This window comes from Anoplophora glabripennis, unplaced genomic scaffold, assembly GCF_000390285.2.
Source record: "Anoplophora glabripennis isolate ALB-LARVAE unplaced genomic scaffold, Agla_2.0 scaffold47, whole genome shotgun sequence".
Classification (NCBI taxonomy): Eukaryota; Metazoa; Arthropoda; class Insecta; order Coleoptera; family Cerambycidae; genus Anoplophora; species Anoplophora glabripennis.
Window position 1 is genome coordinate 1,524,567 of NW_019416342.1, and position 26,473 is coordinate 1,551,039.

Consider the following 26,473-nt stretch of genomic DNA (forward strand, 5'->3'; position numbering starts at 1 on the left):
TAAAGTATTAATGTAAAATTCTAAATGTTACCAGAAATCCTGTAAATAATATGGAAATTGGTTACAGACTGGCAAAACTAATTTCTGCCACAAGAAGTGAAGAGAAAGCGAAGGCGGAACTAATTTTTCAGGCAAAAAAGTTTACATGCTGAATCTTATATTAACACATTCTGAATAAAGTTTATTTCATAAAAATAAATATTTCATATGAAATTAAAATATCAAAGAAACTTTCACACAATCACAACCACAATTAAATATATTTAATCAATAAAATTAAACTAAAATATTAGTTGACCAACGTGGAATGTAATAAATACAGACGATTAGTCAGTATTAATTGAATACTAAAAACAACAATAAAATGACTATTTTAAAACTTATTGCAAATAGAAATTATTTTTTGATAACAACTTTAAAACATTTATAAAAAATTTAAATTTCATACTGCACCACAACTATCATTTAATCACATACACTTGTTTTTCTGTAATTTTACTACCTGTTATATTTCCATGTAAGACAAGAAAAATTTTGAAAACATTTATCAATAAAGATGAAACTTTCTCTTTTCAAATACCCTTTGGATAGTTCCAAACATAATTTTTATGCAAGACTCACAAAAAAGTACCTGTAACATAATATATTATTGCAGTTTACTGCAACAGCTGGAGTCATTAATAACCGAGGTCCTTCCATTAATATTTTGCGTATTTGCATCATATCTTGGAAGATCTCTATTCCGTGCTTGCTGCAAATATAAAATAAATTTACTTTCTGTTCTTTAGTTAATTATCAATAAACTTATGATGATACATGAATAGTTACTCATTTCATCTGGACGGTGAAGGTCCGATGCGCAGTACCAACTCAGAATAAACATACATTGTCACAAAAAGTATAGGAGCCTATATAAAAAATTTTAATCAAAATTTTAATTAGTTTTACTCATTTTTGATTTGTCTCCCAATCGTATCTTAATTCTCACCACTCAATCCTCTAATTTTCTGTACGTGTGCTCTTGCGTGTTTGCACCTCTCACTGACCAGATGAAATAAGTTGAACTGGATATATTAAATATAGTTTTTCTTACCTTCATCAGATCTTCAGCTATTTGCATAAACAGTTTTTCAACATTATCCGACTCTTTAGCAGAAGTTTCCAAGTAATACATATTATGTCTTTCGGCAAATTCTTCACCGACATGGGCAGGTATTTCTCTATCTTCTCTATCAATTTTATTACCTATCAAAAAGAAAAATAGTAAATATATAAAATGTAATTATTTTATTCGCAAGTAATAACAATTTATCTAACTCATACGGTCTCTTATGTCTATTATGAGAGTAATACTTGAGTAATTATAAATTGAGTATTTTAGTAAATAAAATTTGATCAGCGGTTTCCCTCATTTGTACTCACCAACTAGTACTCGTAACACTTTACTACTAGCATATTCCTCAATTTCACGCAACCAATCTGGCAAACAATCAAATGTAGGCTGGCAAGAAATATCGTAAACTAATATAAGGGCATGAGCAGATCTATAGTAACTTTGAGTGATGGATCTAAATCGTTCTTGTCCTGCCGTATCCCATATCTGTAACTAGAAAAATTTATTATTACCATAGCAATAGAACTAAACAAGACTTACTTTTATTTTTTCGTTTCCTACTTCCACCGTTTTTATCATGAAATCGACACCAATGGTTGCTCCTTGACCCGGAGGAAATAAACCTTGTGTAAAACGTCTGACAAGGCACGTCTTCCCTACACCCGCATTACCAACTAAAACTACTTTAAAAAGGAATTTGTAATCATCCATTATTTTTTTAAGTTAATATTTTTCAACTTAAACCACATTAACTTTGAATTTAATCAAATGCAAACTTGTATAAGTAAATCCCTTCAACTTCCATGTCTTGTTTACAGCTTTTACTTGGTGAAAATAAATTATTTCATACAACTTTTACATCATTCTTATAAAATTACGTCACTCAGGTGTGTACATATGGGCATTGAGGATTCCTAATTAAAATTGTTATAGTTGAGTCACTCTTATTTGCATAACTGCTTCAATTTGTGATCACATATTATTCGAAAGTAGTGACATGCAATCGTGTGGTTTTTTCTCTAAACGTATAAATATTTTTTCCGGATTAAATATTTCACTTGACACCCTTCAGCGTTTTAAATAATTTCTGTATTTCTATTCTCTAATTCTCTATCTTTAATTCCGATAATCAGTCAACAAATGTCGTCTGTCAGCTTTCAACTTTCAATAATTTACCTTGCCTTGCCTTGCAGCTGCACTTTTTTTTCCCAAATAAAATAGATCTAAACTCCGCCCTTACTGGGTGCAAAATAATTGTGTGCATGGAATTTAAAAAAATATATATATTTGTGCAAGTCAGATAAGTTAAGTACGATGTCTAAAACCTTAATATTAATACTTTCTTAAAATTTGTCACTGAATTCAATTTTAAATAGTCAGCTCAACAGAAATTATATTGCCCGCGCCTAAGGGGGCGGAGTCAGGTCTATTCTATTTATGAAATAAAAGCCCTTTTCTTTTACTCATGATTTCGGAATCATAACGTATTAGGATCCGATGGAAACCAATCAGATTGCTAGATTTCGGATCATAACGCGTTATGATTCCGAAATCATGAGTAAAAGAATAATATGCCTTGCAGCTAAAGCAACGATACGTATCGATATTTTAAAATATCTATTCTTGAAACTGCGAAACTCGATATTTTATATCGATATTTTTTATGTGATGGGCATTCGGTCCAGATTAGATGTTATGGTCAGAGCACAGAGTACCCAGGTACTCTGTGGTCAGAGTTAGGACATGAATCGGGTTAAGATGTAGAATTTAAATATTTTTGTAAAATAACTTCAAGGTATTGCAACTAAAATACATATTATTTTATATTTCAATTAAAAACATATAACATAGCTCTGGTTATCAAAATGCTTAATAATATTCTTGTTTATAAATTATAAGTTAAATACCTAAATGCCAATGTTTTAAATTTATGGGTCACCCGCAACTTTCTATGGATCTCAAATTTTGGGTACCTGTCGTTTAGGAAAATACCTGCCTAATTTATTTTAGAAGTAGAATAAATTACTTCTCAAACCTAAAATGCAGGTAGAAAAATAACTTTAACTCACCCCCTAACTCCCTAAGATTTATTTAATTATTTCTAAGAGAGGTATGTACTATGTAGGTACCCACGGACCGTGTGTGTGTAGGTACCTACCTTGATTATGAATATTTCAGATTTAAACAGGTTGAAAGAGTTTTGGCAATTAATTATATTAAATACTAATTCTAATTAATGACAAGGGTGTATTTACTGGTTTAGTTTGTATCTGTTCGTATTCTACCGTTTTTCATTTCTTGGTAACAGTATCACGTCAACATACGAAGTGCGTCGTGTGCGTCGTCGTGATCGACCTACGGTGTGCGCCTGCTCAAACGAGAGAAAACAAACGAAAATCGCCATATTGTGTGAAGTTTGGTGAGTGTTGTGTGTAAAAAAATTATTATCTACAGGAAAGTGGTGCAATATCTTGAAAAATCATATCCTGTTTTATATATTTCAAGAATGAACTTGCTTATTTTACTTTAGGGTGAGTTTAATGTTCATTTGCTTTATTACATGCTGAGAATCGAAGATATTAAATTTCACATACGCTGTCGTCATGTAACAGTGGCCTCGTTGACGTTGATCTCATTCTGCGGCATATTTATAATTACTCCCGAAAAAATTGATGTTTATTTTGTTTTAGGGGAAGAACTGTTTAACAATGACAACCGAAGAGGAAATTAAAGCCGAATATGCTTCTAGTTTAGCTGACTTGACATTTAATAGCAAGCCTCTGATAAACGTGCTTACCATGTTAGCAGATGAAAATTCTCCAAATGCGAAAGTTATTGTAGAAGCTATTGAAACGCATCTGTCAAAGGTTATTTTTTAATTGTTACTACTGATAAAATGTGGGCTTAAAATGTATTTTTTGCATTCTGAGCCATACATTGTACCTTGAGTTAAGGTTTTGTGATATTTAAATCTAATTAAATAAGTAAATAAAAAATTTTGAAGTAGGTAATTAATTTATTTTTGCATTGCTGGATGATTTGTCTTTTCTGTTTCATCAACTGAAAGATATCATGATTATTCCCCAAAGTAACTAATTACATCATAAAAAAACTAGTAATTTCTATAAATATTTAGGAACTGTTGTCTATATACATTATTCAAATGAATAAACTAGATCAATTATACATAATTTATATAACAGAACAGTCACTTTTGTATATATTCTATATGAAATTTCATTAATACAGTTAATTATCCTGATTTGATGGATTTCTAAGTGTAACAGCTGTAATAGATTATATTTGGTTGACTTTACTATACCTAGTTTCATAAAATACTCATGTGTCACCTGAAGTGAATAATAGTAACAAGTCTTGTTTAAAATGGTCTAGGCACCTATTATACTTTTATTGGAATACATTTAATATTGATCTTTCTCCAATAATACATAAAATACCTTAAAAGAGTTTAGGTACCTTTAGTTTTCATAGGAAATTCCAAGTGATCACCGCTTTTTATGATTTTTCCAGATAAGCTATAGTAAATTAAAAATATGCCGAAGATTAGGATTGCTAAGGTTTTAATACTTAATTTATTTAAAATGTGTTTCAATGAAAAATGTCAACTTTAAAAAAATTTTTTTCTTACTGAAATATTTTAATTTAGTTGTAAATTACATTGACTCGTACAATAAAGATTATAGTAATTCAGTTTTGCTGAAGTTTCGTAAATATTCTAGGTAAATAAGTCGTCAATATTTTGAATGGATTACTTTATCACGGTATTCCACTAGATAAAAATATTATAATCACTAAATTAATATAAACAGTCCAAAACAATTCCTGAGTTACTAAAACTTTTTCTATATAATAAATAAAAAATTTATTGAAACATTTATTTCGTTAGATATACATCTTTTAAGAGATATCACATGATCATTGAAATTTATTAAAGTTATGTTATGGCTCGGTATTTGTTTTTCGTTTTATTTTGAAAAGTATCGAAGACATTTTTTATTGACACTAGTAGAAATATACAAATTAATAAATCTATTTTGTGTGTGGATTATATTTTGGGAAAAAAGTTTTTTAATTATGATCACGTGGTGTCGATACAATGTGTTTAAACTAGTGTCAGATTAAAACAAAGTGCATCATTATTGGACTCTTCTTGTGGCAACAGAAGATTATGATAGGTAATAGTGTATAGCATATTCTAATCTTCTAAGTTAAAAATTTTTTATATAGCGTGAGTATATTTATCTGTAGGTTGCTACTGACATCAAGCTCACTATTCTGTACCTTATCGACTGTATCGTGAAGAACGTTGGTGGAACATATACTACTCTCTTCAGTCAAAATATCGTTTCTACGTTCTGTGGCGTATTTAAAGCAGTAAGTATCAGACATTTTGACAAAAGTAAATTCCCTCATTGAAGTTGGTATCTAATAATTTTTATTTTAAAAGGATGTCATATTCATAGTGTATTTGTAATGTAAAAATAGAGACCAGCTATTTCACTCTGTCGCTGACATTTTATAATTTTTATTTCCTATTTAGCTACCTCGTTTTAGCTGCTAGTGCGTATGCAATTGCATACCTTGGAATTAGAAGTGCTTAGGTCTGTAATGAGAATTTTTAAATTCGATTTCAACTCATATATACTTTACACATCTTATATGGCAGAGTCAATATATTTGAGTTGAAATTGAATATTGTACATTATTTTCAGATATAGAGATAATTCTAAACACTTGATGAAATGATGAATCGCATATTATAGAGTAGGTATTGGGCCTGTAAGAAAATTCTTTTCTAATACTTTACACTTATTTAAAAAGGAATTAAAAATTCTCATTACAGACCTGAATAAACATCTTGAAACTAAAGTATTTTGGCTACAAAAAAGTATGCATGTAAGCTGGAAAGTTTTTTTTAACTAAAACTCAGTTACTTTCACTATAGCCATTGCAAATTACCTTGTAATTTTAATTGTTTAATTAATTGTTTAATACCATAATTTTAAGAACAAATTAGCATGGCTACCTTGTGTACTATAATGATGGTATTATCTTCCTCGACGTTTATCTGACCATGCTTTTCACATGAAATTCCTCTTGAAGAAGGTAAAAGCATATGCAACATAAACAAAAGAAAATTATACTGCGGCTACTGCGGTATTACTAAAAGGTTGCGTAAAAAAAATGTTGCTATACAGGATGTAACGGCAATGTTGTAACAATATTTCATCGATTCTTCTCCTCGAAACAAACAAAGAAGCAAGAGTAATATTTTTTCTAAAAATACATAGTTACACAGTTACTAATCACTTATCCAAGAATAAGGTCTGAGGTTTTATGGGGATTTCCAAATGGCTTGAGAACAATATCATCTGCAACTAAAAATCTTATCACGTTTAAGTGATGCCATTATGATAATGGCAAGTATTTTGTTGTTAGTTAAATGTCGGAATTGGTATTCATTTTCAGGATAAAAATTTATTATCTCAAAATCCCGGTACTGAAATTCTATTCCGAAATCTTCTATTCAATAATAATTTATTCTTGTAAAATTTAAACAAAAAATAATAAGTGGTATTGGCAGTGATGTTAAAACGAATCTCTTTCAGGTTTAGATCTTTTTCACCATTACATACCTCTAATTGTTTAGAAGTTACAGGGAAAAAAATTGATTTTTGTTTTAGTTCTACTAATCGAAGGATCATCTCTTCTAGGAAAATATGTTACCTACTTTTTTTCTTCGTACAAGAGAAATCTGCTCTGATAGCTTGTTATAACATTGCTGTTACACACTATAGTTGACGAATCATAAACAAGTACCTTTATAACAGTGAATATGACATGAAATTGAAATGTAATGTTTTATTGAAAAGTTATATGTTTAACTATTTGTAGACCATAAGGGACTTTAAAATACATCCAACGACTTTTGATATTTATTTTCTTGATCGAATTTGTTTAAAAACATGTTTAAACAAAATTTGTTATAAGGTGGATGAGAGGACTCGCGCAGAGATGTTCAAGTTACGACAAACTTGGAATGATGTTTTCCCCCAGAAGAAATTATACGCTATCGATGTACAAATCAATCTCTTAGATCCAGCATGGCCTGTAACTGCTAAGCCGCCGTCCAATAGTATACATTTCAATCCAAAATTCCTTAAAACAACGGTAAGGCATATTAATAATTTTTTCAGTTATGTCCTAAATGAACAACTTTTCTAGACGACTACGTCAAAACCAAAAATAAACTCCAGTGATTCCACGCCAATTATAACGTCTACTACAGTACCAGGAAACGTCGATAAAGAAACTCTCCTGATGCAGGAGAAATTAATACAGAAACAAAAGGAATTGCTCGAGCTGCAACAGAAAAAATTGGAATTAGAAGTTCTTCAAACTCAAGTGAAGTTACAAGAACAGATAAAAAATAAAGGACCCGCCATATCTCTCCCTACTAGGCCTCAGGTAAGATTCAATTTTCTCGGAAATTAATATAATTTAATTAGTCTGCATTTAACTTACCACATTTTTGATTTTAGAACATTCTTTTGAAACCAGAAGTCGCCGAACAGCTGGTGCCGTCAGCTATAAAAAGTAAACCTATGGGAATTGTAAGTAGCAGATGTAACTTTGTCCATCGTATTCTGATCAAATTTGATTTGCAGAACTCCACTTTAATGCAACAGAAAATTCAAAGTAATGGTCCGAGGATCAATCCAGTCAGCACTGCTTTAGTGTCGGCAGTTCGGCCAATCAGAGATCCAAGACTTCTTAGGCAGCAGCAAAAAGCAGATAACAGTAATTCTAATAATCCTCTAGACCAACAAAAGACTACAGTGTTAGCAAATAATAAAATTGTTACAAATAAAATGGGCATTCGTAAAATTCGCAACGACCCCCGATTAATTAATAAAGATGATAACTTTCCCCAAAAAATTGATACCACTAAAACCAATAACCTTAGTAAATCCCGTAATTCCGATTTAGTGCAAAAATCACACAAAACACCCCGTTCCACCTCTAAAAGTAGTTCAGATTCAGTTTCCAGCAAATCTAGTTCTAGTAGTAGCTTAGATTCTCCCATCAAAAGTAAGGGTGAAAAAAAATCACCTGTAAAACACAAAAAGAGAGATAAAAGTGATGAGAAAAAAATTTTCAGTAAAGATGACAAACGTGATAAAGTGCAAAAAAGTGATAGTCCTACAACTACTTTTAAAGGTGTTAAAACTTCAACAAAAAACAGAAATTATGTTCGACGCAACTTGGCAGCCATCAGTCCCGAGCCACCACACGATGAGGATCTGCGGTCTTTAGGGCCACCTGAAAAGCAACCCCGTTTACAAGGTGACTCATCTGATGATCAAAGTAAGAAATAATTTCATATTTTCGAAATAATGTGCTTACTGGAAAAGTCACTGTTCCCAATAGTTTTTGTACTAAATGAATTAGATTAAAGTAAAACTCTTTGTATTTTCCAAAAAAACATCTGAAGGTGTTTATTTGCATTGACTTTTCCAGTTAGGCGTGTCATTATGTGGTTTTCATAGAGTTTACATACAAAATCTTCATTCTGTCCATAATGAGGAATTTAAATTTGACGTTGGTTTTTATTTATAACTTTGGAGATGTACAGGGTGTCCCGAAATTAATGCAGCTAAATTTGGTAACAGATTCTTAAGACAAATTTTAGGGGACCGGTATTTTTTATTTTTGCCAAGTGGCCCCTTCTTTTGTAGATACAGCCCCCTGAAATTCGCCCCTATGAATAATCTTTTTTTTTATATTTCAGAACCCTGTTGTACAAGAATTACTAAATTTGGCACACAGAGGTTTTATGACATGTGGAATCTGCTGGTGCTACACTTTTTGGTGGGGAACACCCTTAAAACAATTTTTCGTGAGCCCCCTTGTCTTTGGAGCCATAAAAATTTGGTCGCGTATTTAACTTTCTTCATATCGTGATTCACAATTTTCCTCAAAAACATTTCGTTTTACGAAAAAATATCAAGCAACAAAAAAGTTTCTAAATTCAATGGCTTTCTAGCTAACTAATAATTTTTAAGAAATTCAAATTTGCGATCAAATTCTTTTGGTTCCAAAGACGAGGGGGCCCAAGAAAAAGTGTCTTAAGGGGGTTCCCCGCCAAAAAGCGTAGCACTATCAGATAAACCCCTGCTTACCAAATTCAGTGATTATCGTACAACAGGGTCCTGAGATATAAAAAATATTATTCTTAGGGGCTTTCAGGGGGCTGTAACTCCGACAGATGGGGCCACTTGGCAAAAACAGAAAATACGGGTCTCCTAAGTTTGTCTTAAGAATCTATGACCAAATTTTGTTGCATTAATTTTGGAACACCCTTATAATAAAGGTGTTACTTAATTAATCCAAGGGAAGATAGTTCAAAGCATTTTTTAAATCGATTTTTATACAATTTTATTTTAATTCCATCCATTCTATAAAAAAAAACTGAAATTGAAGTCAAATTTAAGTGCGCCTTTTCCTAAACGTTAATATTGACATTTATTTTGTAAACTAGTTTATGTAAAACTAAAATATAAAGCACATTTTAATATGTGTACAGTCCGCAGGATATTTGTTGAGATTGAATTCCAGGAAGGCCCCTGCGTCACTTTCTTGGAATTAACCGCATTTGACACGCAAAGTAGAAAGACATTTGCGACATGGCGTTCGCCACACCTCTCTCTTGATAAATTGTTACAATAATTCCGATAACAGAACTTTATTGGCTTACTCTTTTCCTGAAATTCTATCTCAACAAATATTGTACGAACTGTATTACTTTTTAATGCAAGGGGTGTTTTTTTAATGGGGTACCTCCTATAACTTTTATGTGGGTTGTCTGATGACGGTAATTGCATTGTTGACAGAATGCCATTTTTTCAGATATAATGGGAAAGTTTATTTTTTTATACAAATAAGTTAAAATATACAAGGAGTTCCATTAAAAAATATAATTTCCTTTTGTATCTGAAAAAGTGGCGGTCTAATGACAATTCAATTGTTGGTATCAAATCGATCATGTCCTTTTATAGTCTTTTTGAAGTCAGTTGAACATGTAAAAAAACGCCTGGCAATACTTTCATAGGCGTCCCTAAAAAGGTAAAAAATTATAATAATTTGTATATAATGTGTAGAAAATTTCTATTATATGTTCATTTGGCTAACAACATATTTTAATAATTCATGTCCTCAAACAATTTTATTATATTAAATTTCGTTTTGTTCCGTTTCAAAAGGTCTCCAAAATGCTATGTTGTAATAATATTAGTAAACAAAATATCCTTATTTCTCCCTTTCGCAATTGTAATATGAATGATTAATAGAAGGTGCCTATAATAAATTAAAATTACCTGAATAACACCAAATTCCGCATTGCTGCACTGCACTGCTGGGCAATTTATCAACCACTAGTTCGACCAGACCTGTATATGGGTATGGCTAAATAAATATGGGAACAAGTTTTTTAAGTATTTCAATGTCGAGTTGCTGCGTCAGCGACCGAACCTGGTACATACTGTCAACCTCTTGGTTCTTCAATTGATATCGGAAAGACTATACCGTTGAATACCAAATTCAATATTGGACAAACATATATCAGTATTAAAGAAAACACCCTTTATACAAATTTGTTTAATTTGATTGAACGTTGTGTTAGTAGGTAATGTCGTTTCTACGACCAAGGGTATGGACACAGATTTACGTCTATTGCCAGCAGTTATTGGAAAGAAAAGATCGTCCATCGACTCCGATGATCAGAGTCCTGTGAAAAGGAGTAAGATAGAAGTATTTGATAAGTAAGTTCAGTGTGTACACGTGCGATTATGAACCGTTTGTAATTTTATACCATTTACAGATTATTTGGTGATGAAGATACAGATCTACGTCAACTATCGATTAATAACGATAGACCTCCCACTCCTCCGCCTCCAATTATTTCTTCGAGCGATTGCACTAAAGAAAAGAGCGAATCTCCTAAAAGTAATTTGGATGCCGTCCGGGCGAAGTTGGCGAACGCTACAAACAGGGATAAAATTATGGCAAAGTCATGTGAGTAGTGTTGTTAAATTTCCGATAATTTTTTTATTAGTGACCAAAAATTATTTTCATAGTTTAAAATTTTGTGGAGAAAAATATAATTTTTTTACATGTGAATAATATAAATAAATGATTCTGAATTTATTATTTGTATGTTAGTACTTATCAACTCATTTACTTACAGTTAATAAGAAGAGGATGGCTGTATTAAAAGACCAAGATTTACGGGTTGCGAAGGTATCATCAACCACCGATATGCCCAACAAAATAATAATCTCTCCTGAGGACGAGAGTAGCATTAAATCGGGTACTCTAACAAAAGAACAAGAGACCAATCTTCTTAACAAAATCATCATGCAAATAGAAAAGAACAAGCTTAAAGAGGCCCAGAAGAAGGACCACGAGGAATCCTTTAATATATCTCTTCAACCAATAAGTGACGACGAGTTGGTAGATAGCGACGAGGAGAAAAATGCTACCAAGGAAGCCGTAGAAGAAACGACTGAAGTAAACGACAGTAACGTAATACCGTTTAATGATAAAGACGAACGGGTTCGTCCACAACTGCAGCAGCAGTCTGACTTCGTCCACTCGTCGTTCCCTCCGAGGGATATAAGGAGGCCCCTTCCCCCGCCTAGCTGGCGGGGTGGAAATCGAGGCGGTAGGCGTTACTGGGACAACCATCCGGGCAATTACCCAAGGATGCCAGGCAGGCCATGGAACCATCCCAATTCGTGGAGGAATGCACAGTCTAATTTCCCCGGTCCCAGAGAGTTTCCTGTCCATGATAAGGAAGAAGAGATATCCGAAGGTCCCGATGCATCTGAGGATCAGCTCACCAATGGGGCAGTCAATCAAGACGAAATTAAAACGATCAATATTGACGGTGTTCCGAAGGACATCAGGTTTTACGATGAAACAGCCATAGCCTTCATAAGCTGGGACAATCCGAGGGAGATTTCTTTCCAAGACGGTACGAGGCGGGTCACTTTCAACAACACCGAATCATATCTACTAGGGTTCAATAAGCCTTACCAGGAGGTTCTCATAAATGGTTCGCCGCATCTCGTTAGGTTGGGTGCTCCGAGTAGAGAAATATATATAGATCACGTTCCGTACGAGTGTTATTTCGGCAGTGTGGGTATACGTATAGTGTTGAATGGTGCCAGCACGACAGTTAAGTTGGAAGGACCACCCCCTCAAGTAAAAATAGGTGAAAATATGAGGACTGACCTTGTGGCCGGTAAAATTAATCTTTTCATTAATGCTCAGATTGTTGTTCCTGTGTTCCTTGATGCTAAAGTTCAAAAATTTATTATTGAAGGTGAAACCAGTACATTAAAATTTGTAAATGCATTAGAAACTGTTTTAATAAATGATGTACCTCTTTCTGTTGAATATGGTGGTCTCCCTAAACCTGTATTTATCCATGGCAAAAAACAATATATCAGATTTTCAGTATTACCCAAAGGTATTAAGCCCGGCCACGTCGTCATTAAAGATATGGAAGGCCAGGGCAGTGATAATCTTAAGTTCGACGAAAGCAGCCAAGACAGTTTATCAGCGGTGGACCCCAACGAACCAGCGCTGCCCGTGGTTGCCAGGCCGAAGCAGCTTGTGGGTGGCGACTCTCCCGACAGGAATTCCAATTCTCCAAATTTCATACAAAACATGTTGCAACAGCAGAATCTAAGTAAGTACAAAACGTTTTACCTTTTTTTTTTTCTCATTTAAAACGATCTAATAAAATGTGCACAGCTATTATCGTGGTCGGTTGAGCATGCGGTACAAGCATTTCTCGGCTAGACTTCCTATTCTGGTCCGGATTCGATCCCTGGCCTCGGCACTGGCAATGTCGATGGATAATGGGTGTTTGTCCATGTTTTTTCAAGTGTAGCCCCCTTCCTCCTTCCGCACAGCCTTTGGCATTGGATTTGAAGTTTGTCTCATTTCTGTGGTGTTTTACATTATTTTTTTTTTATTAGGTAGGGATGTCGACGGGTGAATTTAGCACTCAAAAAAAATTTGGAAAGCAGATCATAATTTTAAGTACCAGATTAATTTCAATTACCCGTTACCTGTCATTTAGCCAATAACTCGTAGCTTTGTTCGGGTTCCCATGTAACCCGATTCTGAACCGTTCTAACAGGGTTCGTAGCAGCTTGGAAAACTGGGAAAACCGGGCCCTGGGAATACCGAGAAAAGTTGGGAAATTCATTATGCTTCATAAAAACCGGAATAGTCAGGGAATTTAAAAAGTATTCATGAAAGTCAGAGAATTTGAGGTTTGAAACTGGAAATTTTGTGAAAACCGGCCCTGGATTCTTGAAAGAGAAAACTATTTGTGGTTTTGAAACCTTTATAAAAAGTTCTTTGAGTATAAAAAAGATTACGGAGTCCAGTGTAAAAAAGTAATGTGTAAACACCAAATTAGTATGTAAAAGTAACTACAAGTGACTTGGATTTTTTTTTTATAATTCAGGGAAAACTTGGAAATATCAGGGAATTTTATATTACTTCTGAACTATGAACCCTGTCTAATAATGCGGAGTTTGAAAAATACGTCCGAGTTTTCCTTAAACGCTTCAGAATTTCCCAGATGTTTGTTTTGGTTTTAATGGAACCTGATTCAGAACCATTCTGAACCATCCGAATTAGTTCTTACTTCATGAATTATTTAGAACTGTATTATTTGGCGCATGAGTAGGGTTGCCAGATCTCGGGGTTTTGATGGTACATCTTTGGGCTCCGGGTTAACATGTCATTTCTACGGGTTTCCTGGAAAAATTGTGATTTCTTATATACATTTCCTGATTCTGTCGGTTTTTTTTTTAGCCATCAATTATTCTGTTTGTCACGAAGTAGATATTTCCTGACTACGTCCTTTTTTTTTTTTGAGCCATTGATTTCTTCGAAAAAATTTTACTCCCAGATTTTTTTTTCGAGTTTCTCAAGTTCAAGTTTTTCACTTGATTATTTCCAGCAAATTTTTATTATTTTTTCATTCCATGTTTTTCATTTAGCAAATGTAACTTTTGAGTATTTCTGTGTTAATTGAGTAAAATAATTAACGTCGTGAAAATTAACATATCTCCAATTTCATTACTTTCTAGTTCTAGTTCTGAAGAAATCGATGGAATTTTGGGGGGTTATATTCTCAGAATTGGAAAGTAGTCGTGTCAAAAACGACTACTTTTTTGTACATGCAGCTATTTACCGATAAAGAATACTTTAGCTACGACAGTTTTAATTTTTCTTTACGGCGAATAGAAATATTCACACATTCCTATCAAATACATACAATCATAAAATTGTAGCTGGTTATAAAAGGATTTCACCATAGAATATTATTTAAGGTTGTGGTATGCAGGACATAAAGCTACACTACGTTTCTTTGAGATATAGGGTTTAGTATAGCAATTAGCATATTGTCCCATATTATCGAAAACTGATGAAAATGGTTGGAATTTGGACCTATTAGTTCATTACTAAAAACAACAGATTTCGTTGCATGTATCACAGATTCTAATGCGTTTTGGTTTTCAAAAGATTCCTGATAGTTCTGAATTGTTTAGAATTTTGTCTAATGAATTTCTAAATAAAGCTAATATGTTGTATTGGTCATCTTTACGTCACTAAACAAGAGCATAAAAGTTTGAAGCGGTATAACTTTGTTTCCAAAGAAAAGCCTGCAATTTATACAAAAGAATAATTCTACAATGAGTCCACAACGGTCCGCAAGTTCCTGATAATACTTTTTTATCTTAATTAATAACACGGATCTACACATTGGAATAGTGGGAAGGTTTCCTGGAATCTAATAGTGTTTTCTGATGCACTGATGCTTCTCGTTGATGCCAAATCTGTCGCCTCAGGTTTTTAGGATATCCGAACATAAAAGTTTAAAAAATAATAATTTTAACATATTTTTTGGTGTTGTCGCACTTACAGATATTTGTTTTACTGTTATGTGGGCGTTTTTATGCGTAATTTTAAGTGAATGAGAGTTTTAGAAAATCTAAGCAAGTTAGAAACAATATCTCTTCACTATCCAGTCACACAAGTTTTCTCCAGGGTATAAAGCCTGTATCAGACAATGCAATTTTGTTGCAGGGATTTGATTGCCGCGATAGAATCCTTTAAATTTTTCTTATCAGACTATACAATTCTGTCCCGGCAACTGAATTGCATGAATTATAACATGCTCTATTCCGTGCAACAAAATTGCATGGATTCTAGTTACTTTTATGAAGATTTGTTTATTACAAACCTAGCTGTTGTCGACTGTTGATCATGGTTGTTGTCAGTAACACCGTTGAAGCTACTATTAAAGCTATACAGCAATTTACTTTTAAATTTTCATGCATTGCAATGTTTTGCTTGAAGTTGGTAACACTACTGCAAACAAAACAAATTGCAGCAATTTTGTCCCATTGTATGATATTAAGCATGCAATTTTATCGCTGCAACAAAATCCTACTATTTAATTTTTCTCAAAAGACCCTGTCTCTCGTAGTATTGAAAATAATTGAAGGAATACTATCTTGGAAAGAAAAAAAAAATCATTTACAACCTTAGTAGGAATTATTGTCGGTCCTGAAGACAAGAAAGACAATTTGAAAATATTTCTTAAATGAGTGGACGAACTATTTGAAGTATTTTATATTGTCAGTATCTCAGAACCAATAAATTCTCAAAAAAAGCAAAAATAGTCACATTTCATTGTACTTATATAGTTTGAAAATAAAAAGCTTTCCTATTGTATTTCAGACAGAACTTGTTTTTTATAATTTTTTTCTTTAAATTCCAAAATATACTTAGATGTTTGTCTTTGCACTAATTCATTTTTGTTTAACGAGGGCATTACTTAAATATACAGGGTGTTTCAGAAAACATGGGCCAACGCTCAGGGGCAGATTCCTAACCTAAAAACCAGATTATTTTTTAATATCTACCTGGGTCTGATTTCGCTTCCTTCCTTAGCTACAATTTAATCCTAAGGCATCTTAGGGTTCAATAATGGTTGATTACCTTTGTTATTTCAGCAAACATTTACAAAACCTTTACAAAAAATCTGATTTTAATCAACAAAATATGTTTTTATTTTGAGGTAGTGTTTGTTTTTTAAAGCCTTTCATTAAACTTTGATAGAGAGGAGTCTTATATTTATTATGTTTTTGCTATCCTGGTGCAAAATATGAAGAAACAAAAATAAGTAAATAAATAAAAATTATATTCCATCAAAATGAATAAAATTTTGTGGCTTCTAGTCTAATTAAAGTTAATTTCATTGTAGCTGTATTAAATATTTTTTATAGTTTAAACATACCTTTACAGAATTATCAACCGCTTCTGAATCTTATTCTGCAAAATATTTAGTCATATCTTTGTATTCAACCACTAACTAATTTGAAGCAGAATTAATTCTGCCAACATGTCTAAATATTCGATGTGAAATGAAATTTTTCTTATCAGTTTTTTATATTTCATTGCACTTAATCTATATTCTTTTTTATATTTTGTTTTAATGGAAAAAACAGAATCTGTTTTGTTTTTTCATCTATTTTAACAATTAGTGTTTATTTTTATTTTTAGATAACTTAGATCTGTTGTCAAATGTGATGACACCAACCTTGGGGCCTATTTCTACTGGAGGATATGAAATTGAGAACATTCCGCAAGAAAGCACTCAGTCGACAAATATACCGCAAGTCACTGCTCCTGTACTTCCCCCATCATTGAACATCAACGATTTATTCCAAAAATTAGTAGCGTCTGGTTTCGTTACATCCGGAAAGGAACAGAAATCCCTGGTAGCTCCTACTGTTATTCAGAAAGCAAATGGATCGGACACCAGGGAAACAAACAAAACCTTCGGGGAAACTTCTAGTAATTCTAACCAAGCGTTACCAGTTAAGCCATTGAAGAGAAATCTGCATGACAACCTTAAATTAATCACTTTTGCAAAACCAGAAACATTGAAAATACGGCAGGGTAATTTATATAGTATGCTATATTCCGGTATGCAGTGTAGCAGTTGCGGTATGAGATTCTCGCCAGAGGCGAGCATGCAATATAGCCAACATCTCGATTGGCATTTCAGACAGAACCGTAAAGGAAAGAGGAACACCCGAGTAGCCGCCAGTAGAAAATGGTACTATTCCTTATCCGACTGGAAAAACTACGAGGAATTTGAGGATTTGGAGGAAAGAGGTTGGTAGATTCAGTCTATTACAAGTGAAATCATTACTAATAGCACATAATTTCTTTCAGAGAAAAATTACTTCGATCAACAGCAACAAGCAGAGAACGGTGGTGAAGAAGGAGAAGAGGAGGTGGAAATACCAAGTGTTCCGGCTGATCCTGAAAGCACTGATGAATGTTGCGAAGTTTGCCACGAGAAGTTTGATCAGTTCTTCAATGAAGAAAAGGAAGAGTGGCATCTAAGGAATGCAGTAAGGGTAGATGATAAAACTTATCACCCTATTTGTTATGAAGACTTCCAAGTAAGTAAAATATCGTAGTTACATAAAATAATGAATTCATTCAAGATTCATATTAGTAGGGTTAATATTAACACGTTTTATTTAACAGCAATCGTTCGTTGAACAAAGCGCAGACGAAAGCAAACTGGAAGAATCCAAAGAGGAAAAAACGGAAGAACTGACTATTCCTGGACTGGAAATCGTTATTGATGACGATGAAGAAGAATCTCAGAACAATTCCGAAGAGCCTACAGAGGTTGTTTCAGTGGAGAGTGACGAATCTAAACTACAACCGGAAGAAGCCAAGGAAGAGAGCCAGGATGTACCAGAGGAAGACGATGATGACGTCATTCTAAATGAAGTCGCACCCATAAAAATTGTAGTGGACGATGACGACGATGATCTCAAAGACGAACCATCTACCAGTGAAGACGTCAAGGTCAAGGAAGAGAAGTTGGATGATGGATTCGTGGAAGTAGCGGGACTCGTCAGTTTACAGAATGGAGGGCAAATTAAAATAAAAGCAGAACCAGTTGATCCAGGTACGTATATTTTTGATTTTGGTGTAAGAGGATTGATTGTTTTAACTGATAGATTGGACACAGAGTTTTATATAAATTAGATCCAAAGATGAATGAAAAAAGTCGAGATTGACCAAAACTTTACTTAGACTTTCCAGTTTTAGTTACTTCTGAATGTTTTGGGCTTATGGTCGCCATTGGTCTTATAAAGGATAAAAAAACAAAATGAAATATACAGGGTGTTCAAAAAGTTTGGAACCCCCCTTCTATCTTAGAAAATACTGTTCAAACAAAAAAAATAATTAGGACAAAAGTTGCAGGGTTTTTAGTGAGCAATTCAACGTTGACCTTGACCTTGAAGGTCATTTAGAGGTCAAGTTGAAAATTTTAAATACAACCATATACTTTTGCAACTTTTGTCCTAATAATTATTTTGTTTGAGCAGTATTTTCTGAGATAGAGGGGGGTTCCAAACTTTTTGAACACCCTGTATGTATAAATTTTCATTTGTTCTCTTTTTGAATATTTATATTTTCTCCAATTCAATGAAATTTATGGAAAATACATTAAGTTTTTTAAATACAAACTTATTTTTTTACATGGAATAAATTTTTCAAAAATCATATTACAAAGCTCAGAGCCTCCATTTTAATTTTTCTCTCTTCTCTAATTTAGATGAATTAGCAATGAATTCCGAAAAGAATACATCAACCACAGACGTAGAAGAAAAAGAGCCCGACAAGCAACCCGTAGATGAGCAACCCTCCCAATTTTTGCCTAGCCATTCAGAAGTAATTACTTCAATAGACGGGAACATGGAGATTGTGAGTAGTACCCCTTCTGCGGTGCCCACCAGTGGTATGAGTGGTAATAAGATAAAAATAAACATTAGTAAACCGTTGCCTGTGATACCCGCTAAGGAAAAGGACAATAAGAGTGAAAGCGAATTCCCTACCGCCACTTATATCGATCCCTCCGAACCTTTCCCACCTGGCGAGGAGCCCGAACCTGTTTCCATAAAGCCAGCTCTTCAAGGCGTGAAACTTAAAAAATTGCCTGCCGTAAAAAGAGGTACGGAACTGTCTGGTTTATGCTCGATAATGTGATTTATTGGTATCGCTTTGTAAATAGTAGTGTTAAAAATGTACATATTACCAAAGACAGAATAATAATGTATATATTTTCCATAAAATATATTGTGTAATTTAATTGTTGTGTTTATCAACACATACTTTTTACTACATTGATTTTGTTTCAACTGGTTTTCTTTATTCTATAAAGAATTGTTGTTAATGATTTTGTTGGAAATAAATATTTTTTTAAAATCTGTGTGTATATTTTGTGAAATTCCAGTGGTTCATATTCATTTAGTGCAAATTATATATTTATGTAGCTATGGGAGTTATTGTTAATCAAGTTCTTTAGCCATTAATTGTACATATATAGCACAAAGGAAAATAAATTAATTTGAAAGGTATTTTGTGTTTCGTTTCAAACCTCTGCCTGTTATAAGAAAATGGGCCTTCAGTTATTCCGAAATAAATATCGTGTTCAATTTTGTGATAAAATAGTTTACTGAAGCTTTCAGTTTGTAACATCTAAGTAAGATAATCCAATATTGGCATACAGATCATTTATACAAAAACCTGGAATTATAAAATGAATTAAGGTTCTATCTTATTAGATAAAAAATTAATTTGTTAAATAATATGAATTAATCCATCAGGATCCTCCTACTGGAGGAAAAGAACATTGATTTTATAAGCTACGCTACCAAATCAGTAAGTAATCAAAGCGGAAATTTCAATTAACCAATATGAAAAAATTACAGTCCAGTGTCCAAAGAATTTTATAGATTTAGTTACGTGCCTGGAAGTAAATCAATTTAAAATTCAAACTAGTTTTCACTTGCTCTTAATTTATACACATTTACAATTATAAACACATTTTTATCCTTGACTCTTCTGTAATAAAAAAATAATCAATTACTGATTGATAAATGCCAAGTCCCCCTTTAAATTTTGTAATATGTAGTTTTTGTTTTCATTATAATTCTATGGAACAGTAGTAGTTTTACAGCTATGTGCTTATTCAATTCTGTAGAAGATGAAAAACATCCTTTCTGCTATCGACCATAAAAAATAATTTGAGAAATTATTAAAAAAATATGTAAATATGCACTTCTACTTTTTTGTGTAAATGGTAAACAAGTTATATAACTAAAACTGACACTTCTAACCTAACTTCTAGTCTACTCACCACTGACAAGTGACAAACCAAATTTATATTTCTGTCTATGATGGTCCATGACCACGCTCACTAGCTGCTTTCCAATTGTCTATTATCTACTTCTTCAGTGTTCTGCAACTGTTCTTCTCTTTATCTACTCCAAACTTAAATTGGAACACCCGCAAAAGGAACTAGGAAGTACTTCTTTTTATTATTGTGATCCAAAAACCAAAGCTTAATATGAATTTTACTATTAAAGCATAGTGGCATTAATAACCATAATGATAATCCATGGCAGTTATTCTTTATGAAAAATATTAAAAAATCTTAACATCACAGTTCGAGAGTATAAAGCTCCTTATGAACAGGTAGTGCGTGAATGGGCAGGGAAGACAAACAAGAACACTTTAGGAGTAAAGTGTTCTGGGTTATTGAAACTCAAAAATAGGACCTTGAAACTCCAAGTACTGATTTGATTTGAAATGGAAACAGCTGATTTTAGACAGGCAAACAAAAATAAAAATAGAAGAATAAATACATACGTCACAAAATAAAAACAGAAAAACAGCTGTTTATGAGCTGGAAGTTGGAAGTTTGCATTTACATAATTTTTTGAATTATGGAAACGTCCGATAGTGAATATTTTGAGAGTGCTGACGAGGACTTTGAATCTGAAGACGAATTTAATAAAAATAAAATATTAGTAAAGGACAATTCAGTACACACATCTAACTTCTCGAAAGACGTAAATAAGATTCACACTGTGTCAGACTTAAATCGAAATAAAAAAGAGAGTGTAGATACGCTAAACGTAAATCAGGACAATAAATTAAATTTACAAGGCTCGGACATTGGAAACAATCCCATAATTGAAGATCATAAAATAGAGACACCTGTTTTGCTCGCAAAGAGTGACAGACTACTAACTACTAATAAAAAGGATGATAAACAAATTAACCAAGCTGATCTCTCTAGTGATGCAGGCAGGAATTTACAGGACAATGCCGAAGATAATTTATGGAACGAAGGGGAAGGTTGGGGTGTAAGTGATGAAAGTGACACAGAAGGTGCTGCTCCTTGTTTACAAAAAGTTGATGTTGGCATTACCCTTCCTAATAATGATAAAAATTCTAATAAAAAAGAAGTATCAGGGGAAACATCTGTAGGAACAAGTAATATGTGGGATAATGAAGAATGGGAAAACTGGGAATCCATTAAAGAAGAAAAAATGCATCATAATAATATTAAGCCTGATGAAGACAATAATAGCTCTAATTCTAACCAGATATGGAAAGGTTGGGGTAATTGGGGTGTTACTTCAATCCTTTCTACTGCAACGCAAGGTGTTTCCTCATTAACTAACTCTGTATCTCAAGGTTTGAGTAGTGTGTTAGAAACAGGTATAGGTGCCCCAGATCCAGAGAAATTAGCAGTACTAAATAAAGAATTTAAAACAAAAGTGTCGGTATCTACAGAAACTTCATCCAATACTGGTGAAGAATTTGAAAACAAAAATGTACTTGGGTTTGGTTTAAGTAACATTGGGAATTTAGTATCTGGAGTATCAAAATTAGTAGAATCAACTGGCACAAAAGTAATATCGGGAGGGTTAGACACATTAGAGACTATTGGTAAAAAAACTATGGAAGTGATACAAGATGGAGATCCAGGTTTAAAGAGAAAACGAGCATTCCTTAATTTGGAAGGAGAAAAACCAGTTTTGTCACAGGTTTTGAGGGAAGCAAAAGAAAAAGCAGAACAAGAGAATAAAGCTCTTCAAGAGAAACATTTTGCAAGGAAAGTAAATTATGAAAGTATATTTGATGATCATCAAGGCCTCGTTCACTTAGAAGCATTAGAGATGCTGTCTAAACAATGCGATATGAAATTACAGTTGTTAATCGAATCCAATAGTGGAGACACCTTAATGGATATTCAGGAAACCGTGGATCAAGTTAAAGAATTATGTGAATTACCAGACGAAGAAGAAGATGAACAAATTTCGATAGAGGAACTTAAAGAGAGACTTAAGTCAGCTGTAGAAGAGATTGGTGTAAATATAAAATACGACAAGTTAATAACCATGTGGGAAGAAACCGAGTCTTGGCTAAGTAATTTAAATTTAAACATTTGCAATGAAAATGAAATCCATCAGCAAGCGGTCGAGACTCTAGCACAGCTGACGGCTATTGCGGTTGAACAGTTTCATAAAGCAGGAGAATTATTACTTATCAAGGATCATCACAGTACAGCAGATGAAGCCGATAGTTTAGTTCAGTAAGTACAAAAGAGGCTGCTCATACATGATGGTTGTAGTTTTACACCCAATTTTTACTCAGTTTTGAAAATTGCCAACAGAATTAGATTTTTTATGATTTATAAAAATCGGCTCATCCAAAGCACTGTTGTACGAGTAAATATGTTTTAGGTTAACAACAACATTAACATCTCTAATAGGTATAGTTGCAGCAAAGTTTTCTGATAAAATGAACACCAAATCACCAGAAAATTCAGACAAGGAAAATATTAATAGCCTTATCACCAATATATTTTTTGAGGTGAGTTTCCCAGATTCTTTTTGCAAAACGTATATCTGTTCTATTCCGTGATTCGATTCCGTTTTAATGAAAAATTACTTTTCAGGCTGCTAACAGTAGTTCATACATTCAGGATGCTTTCCAGTTACTAGTGCCTGTCCTTCAAATGGGAGCAGTGTAGTGCACACATATTTACTTTTAGAGTATTCGTCATTTGCTACTGTTTTATATTTTAGGTAGGTTGAAAGTCACTTTGTTTTAATTTTTTATCATATATTTTATTTGTCAATCATTTTATAAAAATTGGATAAGAATGAAATAAACCTTATTAATAGAAATTATTGTTTGCCACGTTTATATCCGGTGGGTGGTTTTTGTAACTGAAAATTTGCGGATGTATTTCCAAACGTGGTTTGACCAAATTGTGACCCAAATAATGAAGTGTTAGATGGCTGGGTACCTATTTGAGTTCCAAAGGTTAAAGTGTTTCCAAAACCTAGAAAAAGTCATTGACAAAAATGAATTATTCACAAGACATAATTTTGAAAAAGTTTATTTCAGTTAGTACTTGGATAGGTGCCCAATTCGGAACACTGTGTATCTTAGTCACATTTTTTTCTTAAAGGTATTTCATAATCATGCTGTTCCTAGGGCCTCCAAAAGTATGGCCCTGTTCCTACAAATTGGAGTTATTAAATATATGAGATATGAGAAAAAAATATGATTCTTTTTAAAACATTTCAAATAATAATGACAGTTATTGTTTCGTTACATTGATATTTTCTGATTTTCATACTTTTTTGTTACGCAATTAAATTCTAGGTAATATTTATTCACAGCTTTATAAAAAGTTGATGTAAACTAAGAAACACATAATTTAAAAAAATTTATTTTCTCTTTTAAATCATAAAATGTTTACTCGATTCTGTAACATACATGTTTGTTTTCCCAATGCTTATTACCTACCTGATGGTGCCACACTAGTTGTTGCCGAATATGTCGACTGATTTGGCTGTTGTACTAATGGATTCCCGTTAAGGAATGGCATGTGATTAAAAGGTGTCGGTCCGGACGCTACTTTCGGTGGAGAATATATTAGGGCAGTCTTTATACTACCCACAATTAAATCTGTCGATTTACTTATTTTATCAAACGGATTTGAAACATCATTATACAAATGACGCCGGATGTTTATATAAGTGTCTTTCTGGGATTCTACTTGATTATGAACAGACTGTAAACGTCCTGCTAAAGCCACAAATGTTTCGTGAAGCCTTCTCATTCCTAGAGATAAATCTGAAAGTAAAATTTATATATTATAATCATTATACAGGGCGTTTTTAAATGGAGTAGCAAAAATGGTACCAGTGAATGTAGAGCCAAAAACAAGAGGATTGAAGTAATAATACCTTATATGAAAGTTGCACCCATTTTTGCTACTTCATTTAAAAACACCCTGTATAACAGTAATAGTTGTTTCTTCACATTTTAACAAGCATACCTTGTGGAGTTAATGTATCTGGATTTCTGTGATTTTTCACATATTTGTCAGCGGCCTCTATTTGGGTCTTCAGAGCTTGCATTTCTCTTTCAAACTGATCGCCTAATTCCAAGAAGAATTTCAGTGGAGCTGAATTTTCATACTGCAAACCAGGAGGAGTGTCCTGCGTCCTTTGTGCCATTTCAACATTCTGTAAACTCTTGGCAGTATCATATTTCAGTTTCTCCGCCAGATACCTATTTTTCTGTAACTGGCATTCGACCTCGTTCAAAATGTTATTGAGCAGATCGATTTCCTGTTCGACCTTTTTAAAATCTCTTATAGAGCACCTGGCTATGTCTGAACTATAGAGCTTCTGATTTTTGACCATTTCTTTGAATTGTTCAACAGTCTGCAGGATCTCATTGGGCAATGGTTGTTCTTTCGGAGCAACTTCCTTCTGAGTTGTCACAACTGTGCCTGTTTTTATTTGAGAAGAGGCCTGACCACCCAATCCTACTAAAGACGATGCAGTACTTAAGGCATTGAGGTTTGTCGTAGCTGCTGATGTAATTGTTGCTCCACCCAGTCCTGAATATAAAGGTATAATCTATATCGCACATCAGCTTTAATTTTTGAAAATAATTTAAGAGGAAATATTAATATACAAAAAGTCTAACTTGAAATTGTATTAAGAAGTTCAAATTCAGGATATCATGCATAATTTTGTGAATTTTAAAAATATTTTAAACTATACAAACTTTAAAATTCGCCAAATGTGTAGTCACTATAAACATATCCACTTACCAAAATTTAAACCTGTTGATGTGGGAGCACCAACTCCAAAAGTTAAACCACCAACGACAGTTGTTGGGGGTTTCCCTAAAGTCGGTGCAGTAGTGGAAGATAATCCAAAACCAAATCCAGGAGTTGTAGTAGTACTAGCAGGAGTTGCGAAAAGATTACTGCCTACACCAGATGTTGTAGCTGGGAATAATGAAGTCGCGGTGGTGGCTGGGGTTCCGAGTCCGAATGAAAGAGGGGTAACTGTCGAAGTTACAGGAGTCCCAAAGAGTCCCGTGGAAGGAGTAACTGTCGTAGATGCACCTCCAAGAGAGAGTCCAACATTTACAACAGATGTTGTTGGTGTACCTTGAAATAATAAAAAACACGAATAATTACTTACATTTAACATATTTCATTGTTATCATGATGGTGTTTTAAAGATAGTTGCTAATTTTGATATTTGAGAGGGCAAAGAGAGAAAATTATATCTAGACAGAAAAAATTTATTACCGAAAGTTAATCCGGTAGGAGCAGTCGGTGTCGAGGTATTAAATAACCCAACATTTTGAGCTAGAGTTCCAAAGCCACTTGGTTTAAAGTTACTACCTGGGGTTCCAAATAAATTTGGAGTAGATGCAGATGTTGTTGGTGTTCCAAACTGGAAACCACTAGTAGATTGAACATTTGTGGTTGCAACACCAAATCCTGGTTGATTTTGAGTAATAGTAGTGGCAGGAGTACCGAACGTTATGCTTCCTGTGCCAAAACTGGGAACAGCTGTAGATCTAAAATATGATATATTAATATAATATTTACAGCAGTAATTTTATAACACATTTACTTAGAACCAAAACCAAATCCAGAAGACATTTCTTATTAAATTGATCACAAATGATTTAAACTGCTTGTTAGGCAGTTAAATAAAAACACCAGAAAAAAATAAATGGTTATTTTTAATTAACATTTAAAACAATTTATAATGAACGTATAAAACAAGAATCTATTTTTCTTTCTCTATCATAAGAATATCTACAAAATTTAAGTTAAATGCTATTCAACAACATAACCCTTTAATCATAGACATCGAACTGTAGATTTTTTAATTAGATTCTCTTATCTTCAAACAGTCTTCAATCTTTATTGAGCATAGAACTACAGAACATTTCTAAAAAAGGCTTTACTGAGACTGTGATCGAATTAACACGATTTATTAGATAAGTGATCTTGTTTGATCGGAG

The 26,473-nt window shown here is 33.2% G+C and overlaps 4 protein-coding genes across 7 annotated transcripts; 2 read left to right on the top strand and 2 right to left on the bottom strand.

Annotated features, from left to right (window-relative positions):
- Positions 1–421: 421 nt before the first annotated feature.
- On the bottom strand, positions 422–2,254 carry LOC108906449 (ras-related protein Rab-30). Of its 2 annotated transcripts, none has more exons than XM_018709691.2 (4): positions 1,655–2,254; positions 1,423–1,606; positions 1,094–1,245; positions 422–751 (listed from the first exon to the last, which is right to left on the bottom strand). In XM_018709691.2, the coding sequence occupies exons 1-4, from the start codon at positions 1,823–1,825 to the stop codon at positions 647–649; spliced, it is 612 nt and encodes a 203-aa protein (XP_018565207.1). In that variant the 5' UTR covers positions 1,826–2,254; the 3' UTR covers positions 422–646. The 2 variants fall into 2 exon arrangements, with proteins under 2 accessions (XP_018565207.1, XP_018565208.1); XM_018709692.2 differs by having other exon boundaries at positions 631–751; positions 1,423–1,600.
- A 1,011-nt stretch (positions 2,255–3,265) lies between these two features.
- On the top strand, positions 3,266–19,671 carry LOC108906445. Of its 2 annotated transcripts, XM_018709685.1 has the most exons (14): positions 3,267–3,645; positions 3,805–3,981; positions 5,384–5,509; positions 7,127–7,306; positions 7,361–7,603; positions 7,678–7,749; positions 7,804–8,503; positions 10,818–10,956; positions 11,016–11,209; positions 11,382–12,890; positions 16,793–17,410; positions 17,471–17,703; positions 17,792–18,224; positions 18,879–19,671. In XM_018709685.1, the coding sequence occupies exons 2-14, from the start codon at positions 3,823–3,825 to the stop codon at positions 19,307–19,309; spliced, it is 5,037 nt and encodes a 1,678-aa protein (XP_018565201.1). In that variant the 5' UTR covers positions 3,267–3,645; positions 3,805–3,822; the 3' UTR covers positions 19,310–19,671. The 2 variants fall into 2 exon arrangements, with proteins under 2 accessions (XP_023309930.1, XP_018565201.1); XM_023454162.1 differs by having other exon boundaries at positions 3,266–3,645; positions 7,678–8,503; positions 10,821–10,956.
- Positions 19,672–20,933: 1,262 nt separating this feature from the next.
- On the top strand, positions 20,934–23,173 carry LOC108906446 (protein FAM114A2). The gene is made up of 3 exons (XM_018709687.2): positions 20,934–22,709; positions 22,861–22,990; positions 23,076–23,173. The coding sequence occupies exons 1-3, from the start codon at positions 21,052–21,054 to the stop codon at positions 23,148–23,150; spliced, it is 1,863 nt and encodes a 620-aa protein (XP_018565203.1). The 5' UTR covers positions 20,934–21,051; the 3' UTR covers positions 23,151–23,173.
- A 119-nt stretch (positions 23,174–23,292) lies between these two features.
- LOC108906447 (probable nucleoporin Nup58) lies at positions 23,293–26,308 on the bottom strand. 2 transcript variants are annotated; one of them, XM_018709689.1, is made up of 6 exons: positions 26,077–26,308; positions 25,746–26,020; positions 25,257–25,601; positions 24,471–25,040; positions 23,936–24,265; positions 23,293–23,465 (listed from the first exon to the last, which is right to left on the bottom strand). In XM_018709689.1, the coding sequence occupies exons 1-6, from the start codon at positions 26,103–26,105 to the stop codon at positions 23,308–23,310; spliced, it is 1,707 nt and encodes a 568-aa protein (XP_018565205.1). In that variant the 5' UTR covers positions 26,106–26,308; the 3' UTR covers positions 23,293–23,307. The 2 variants fall into 2 exon arrangements, with proteins under 2 accessions (XP_018565205.1, XP_018565206.1); XM_018709690.1 differs by having other exon boundaries at positions 23,371–23,645.
- Positions 26,309–26,473: the final 165 nt, after the last annotated feature.

Bases quoted from the DNA above. Each gene is read 5' to 3' on its own strand.
- LOC108906449 (XM_018709691.2), bottom strand. From the start codon at position 1,825: ATGGATGATTACAAATTCCTTTTTAAAGTAGTTTTAGTTGGTAATGCG. The intron at 1,607-1,654 runs GTAAGTCTTGTT...AAATTTTTCTAG, and splicing joins TAGGAAACGAAAAAATAAAA to TTACAGATATGGGATACGGC. The intron at 1,246-1,422 runs GTGAGTACAAAT...TCTTTTTGATAG, and splicing joins AGTGTTACGAGTACTAGTTG to GTAATAAAATTGATAGAGAA.
- LOC108906446 (XM_018709687.2), top strand. From the start codon at position 21,052: ATGGAAACGTCCGATAGTGAATATTTTGAGAGTGCTGACGAGGACTTT. The intron at 22,710-22,860 runs GTAAGTACAAAA...AATATGTTTTAG, and splicing joins GAAGCCGATAGTTTAGTTCA to GTTAACAACAACATTAACAT. The intron at 22,991-23,075 runs GTGAGTTTCCCA...ATTACTTTTCAG, and splicing joins TCACCAATATATTTTTTGAG to GCTGCTAACAGTAGTTCATA.
- LOC108906445 (XM_023454162.1), top strand. From the start codon at position 3,823: ATGACAACCGAAGAGGAAATTAAAGCCGAATATGCTTCTAGTTTAGCT. The intron at 8,504-10,820 runs GTAAGAAATAAT...TTGTGTTAGTAG, and splicing joins TGACTCATCTGATGATCAAA to GTAATGTCGTTTCTACGACC. The intron at 18,225-18,878 runs GTACGTATATTT...TCTCTAATTTAG, and splicing joins AGCAGAACCAGTTGATCCAG to ATGAATTAGCAATGAATTCC.
- LOC108906447 (XM_018709689.1), bottom strand. From the start codon at position 26,105: ATGTCTTCTGGATTTGGTTTTGGTTCTAA. The intron at 26,021-26,076 runs GTAAATGTGTTA...ATCATATTTTAG, and splicing joins GGATTTGGTTTTGGTTCTAA to ATCTACAGCTGTTCCCAGTT. The intron at 24,266-24,470 runs GTATGCTTGTTA...TTTTACTTTCAG, and splicing joins AGATACATTAACTCCACAAG to ATTTATCTCTAGGAATGAGA.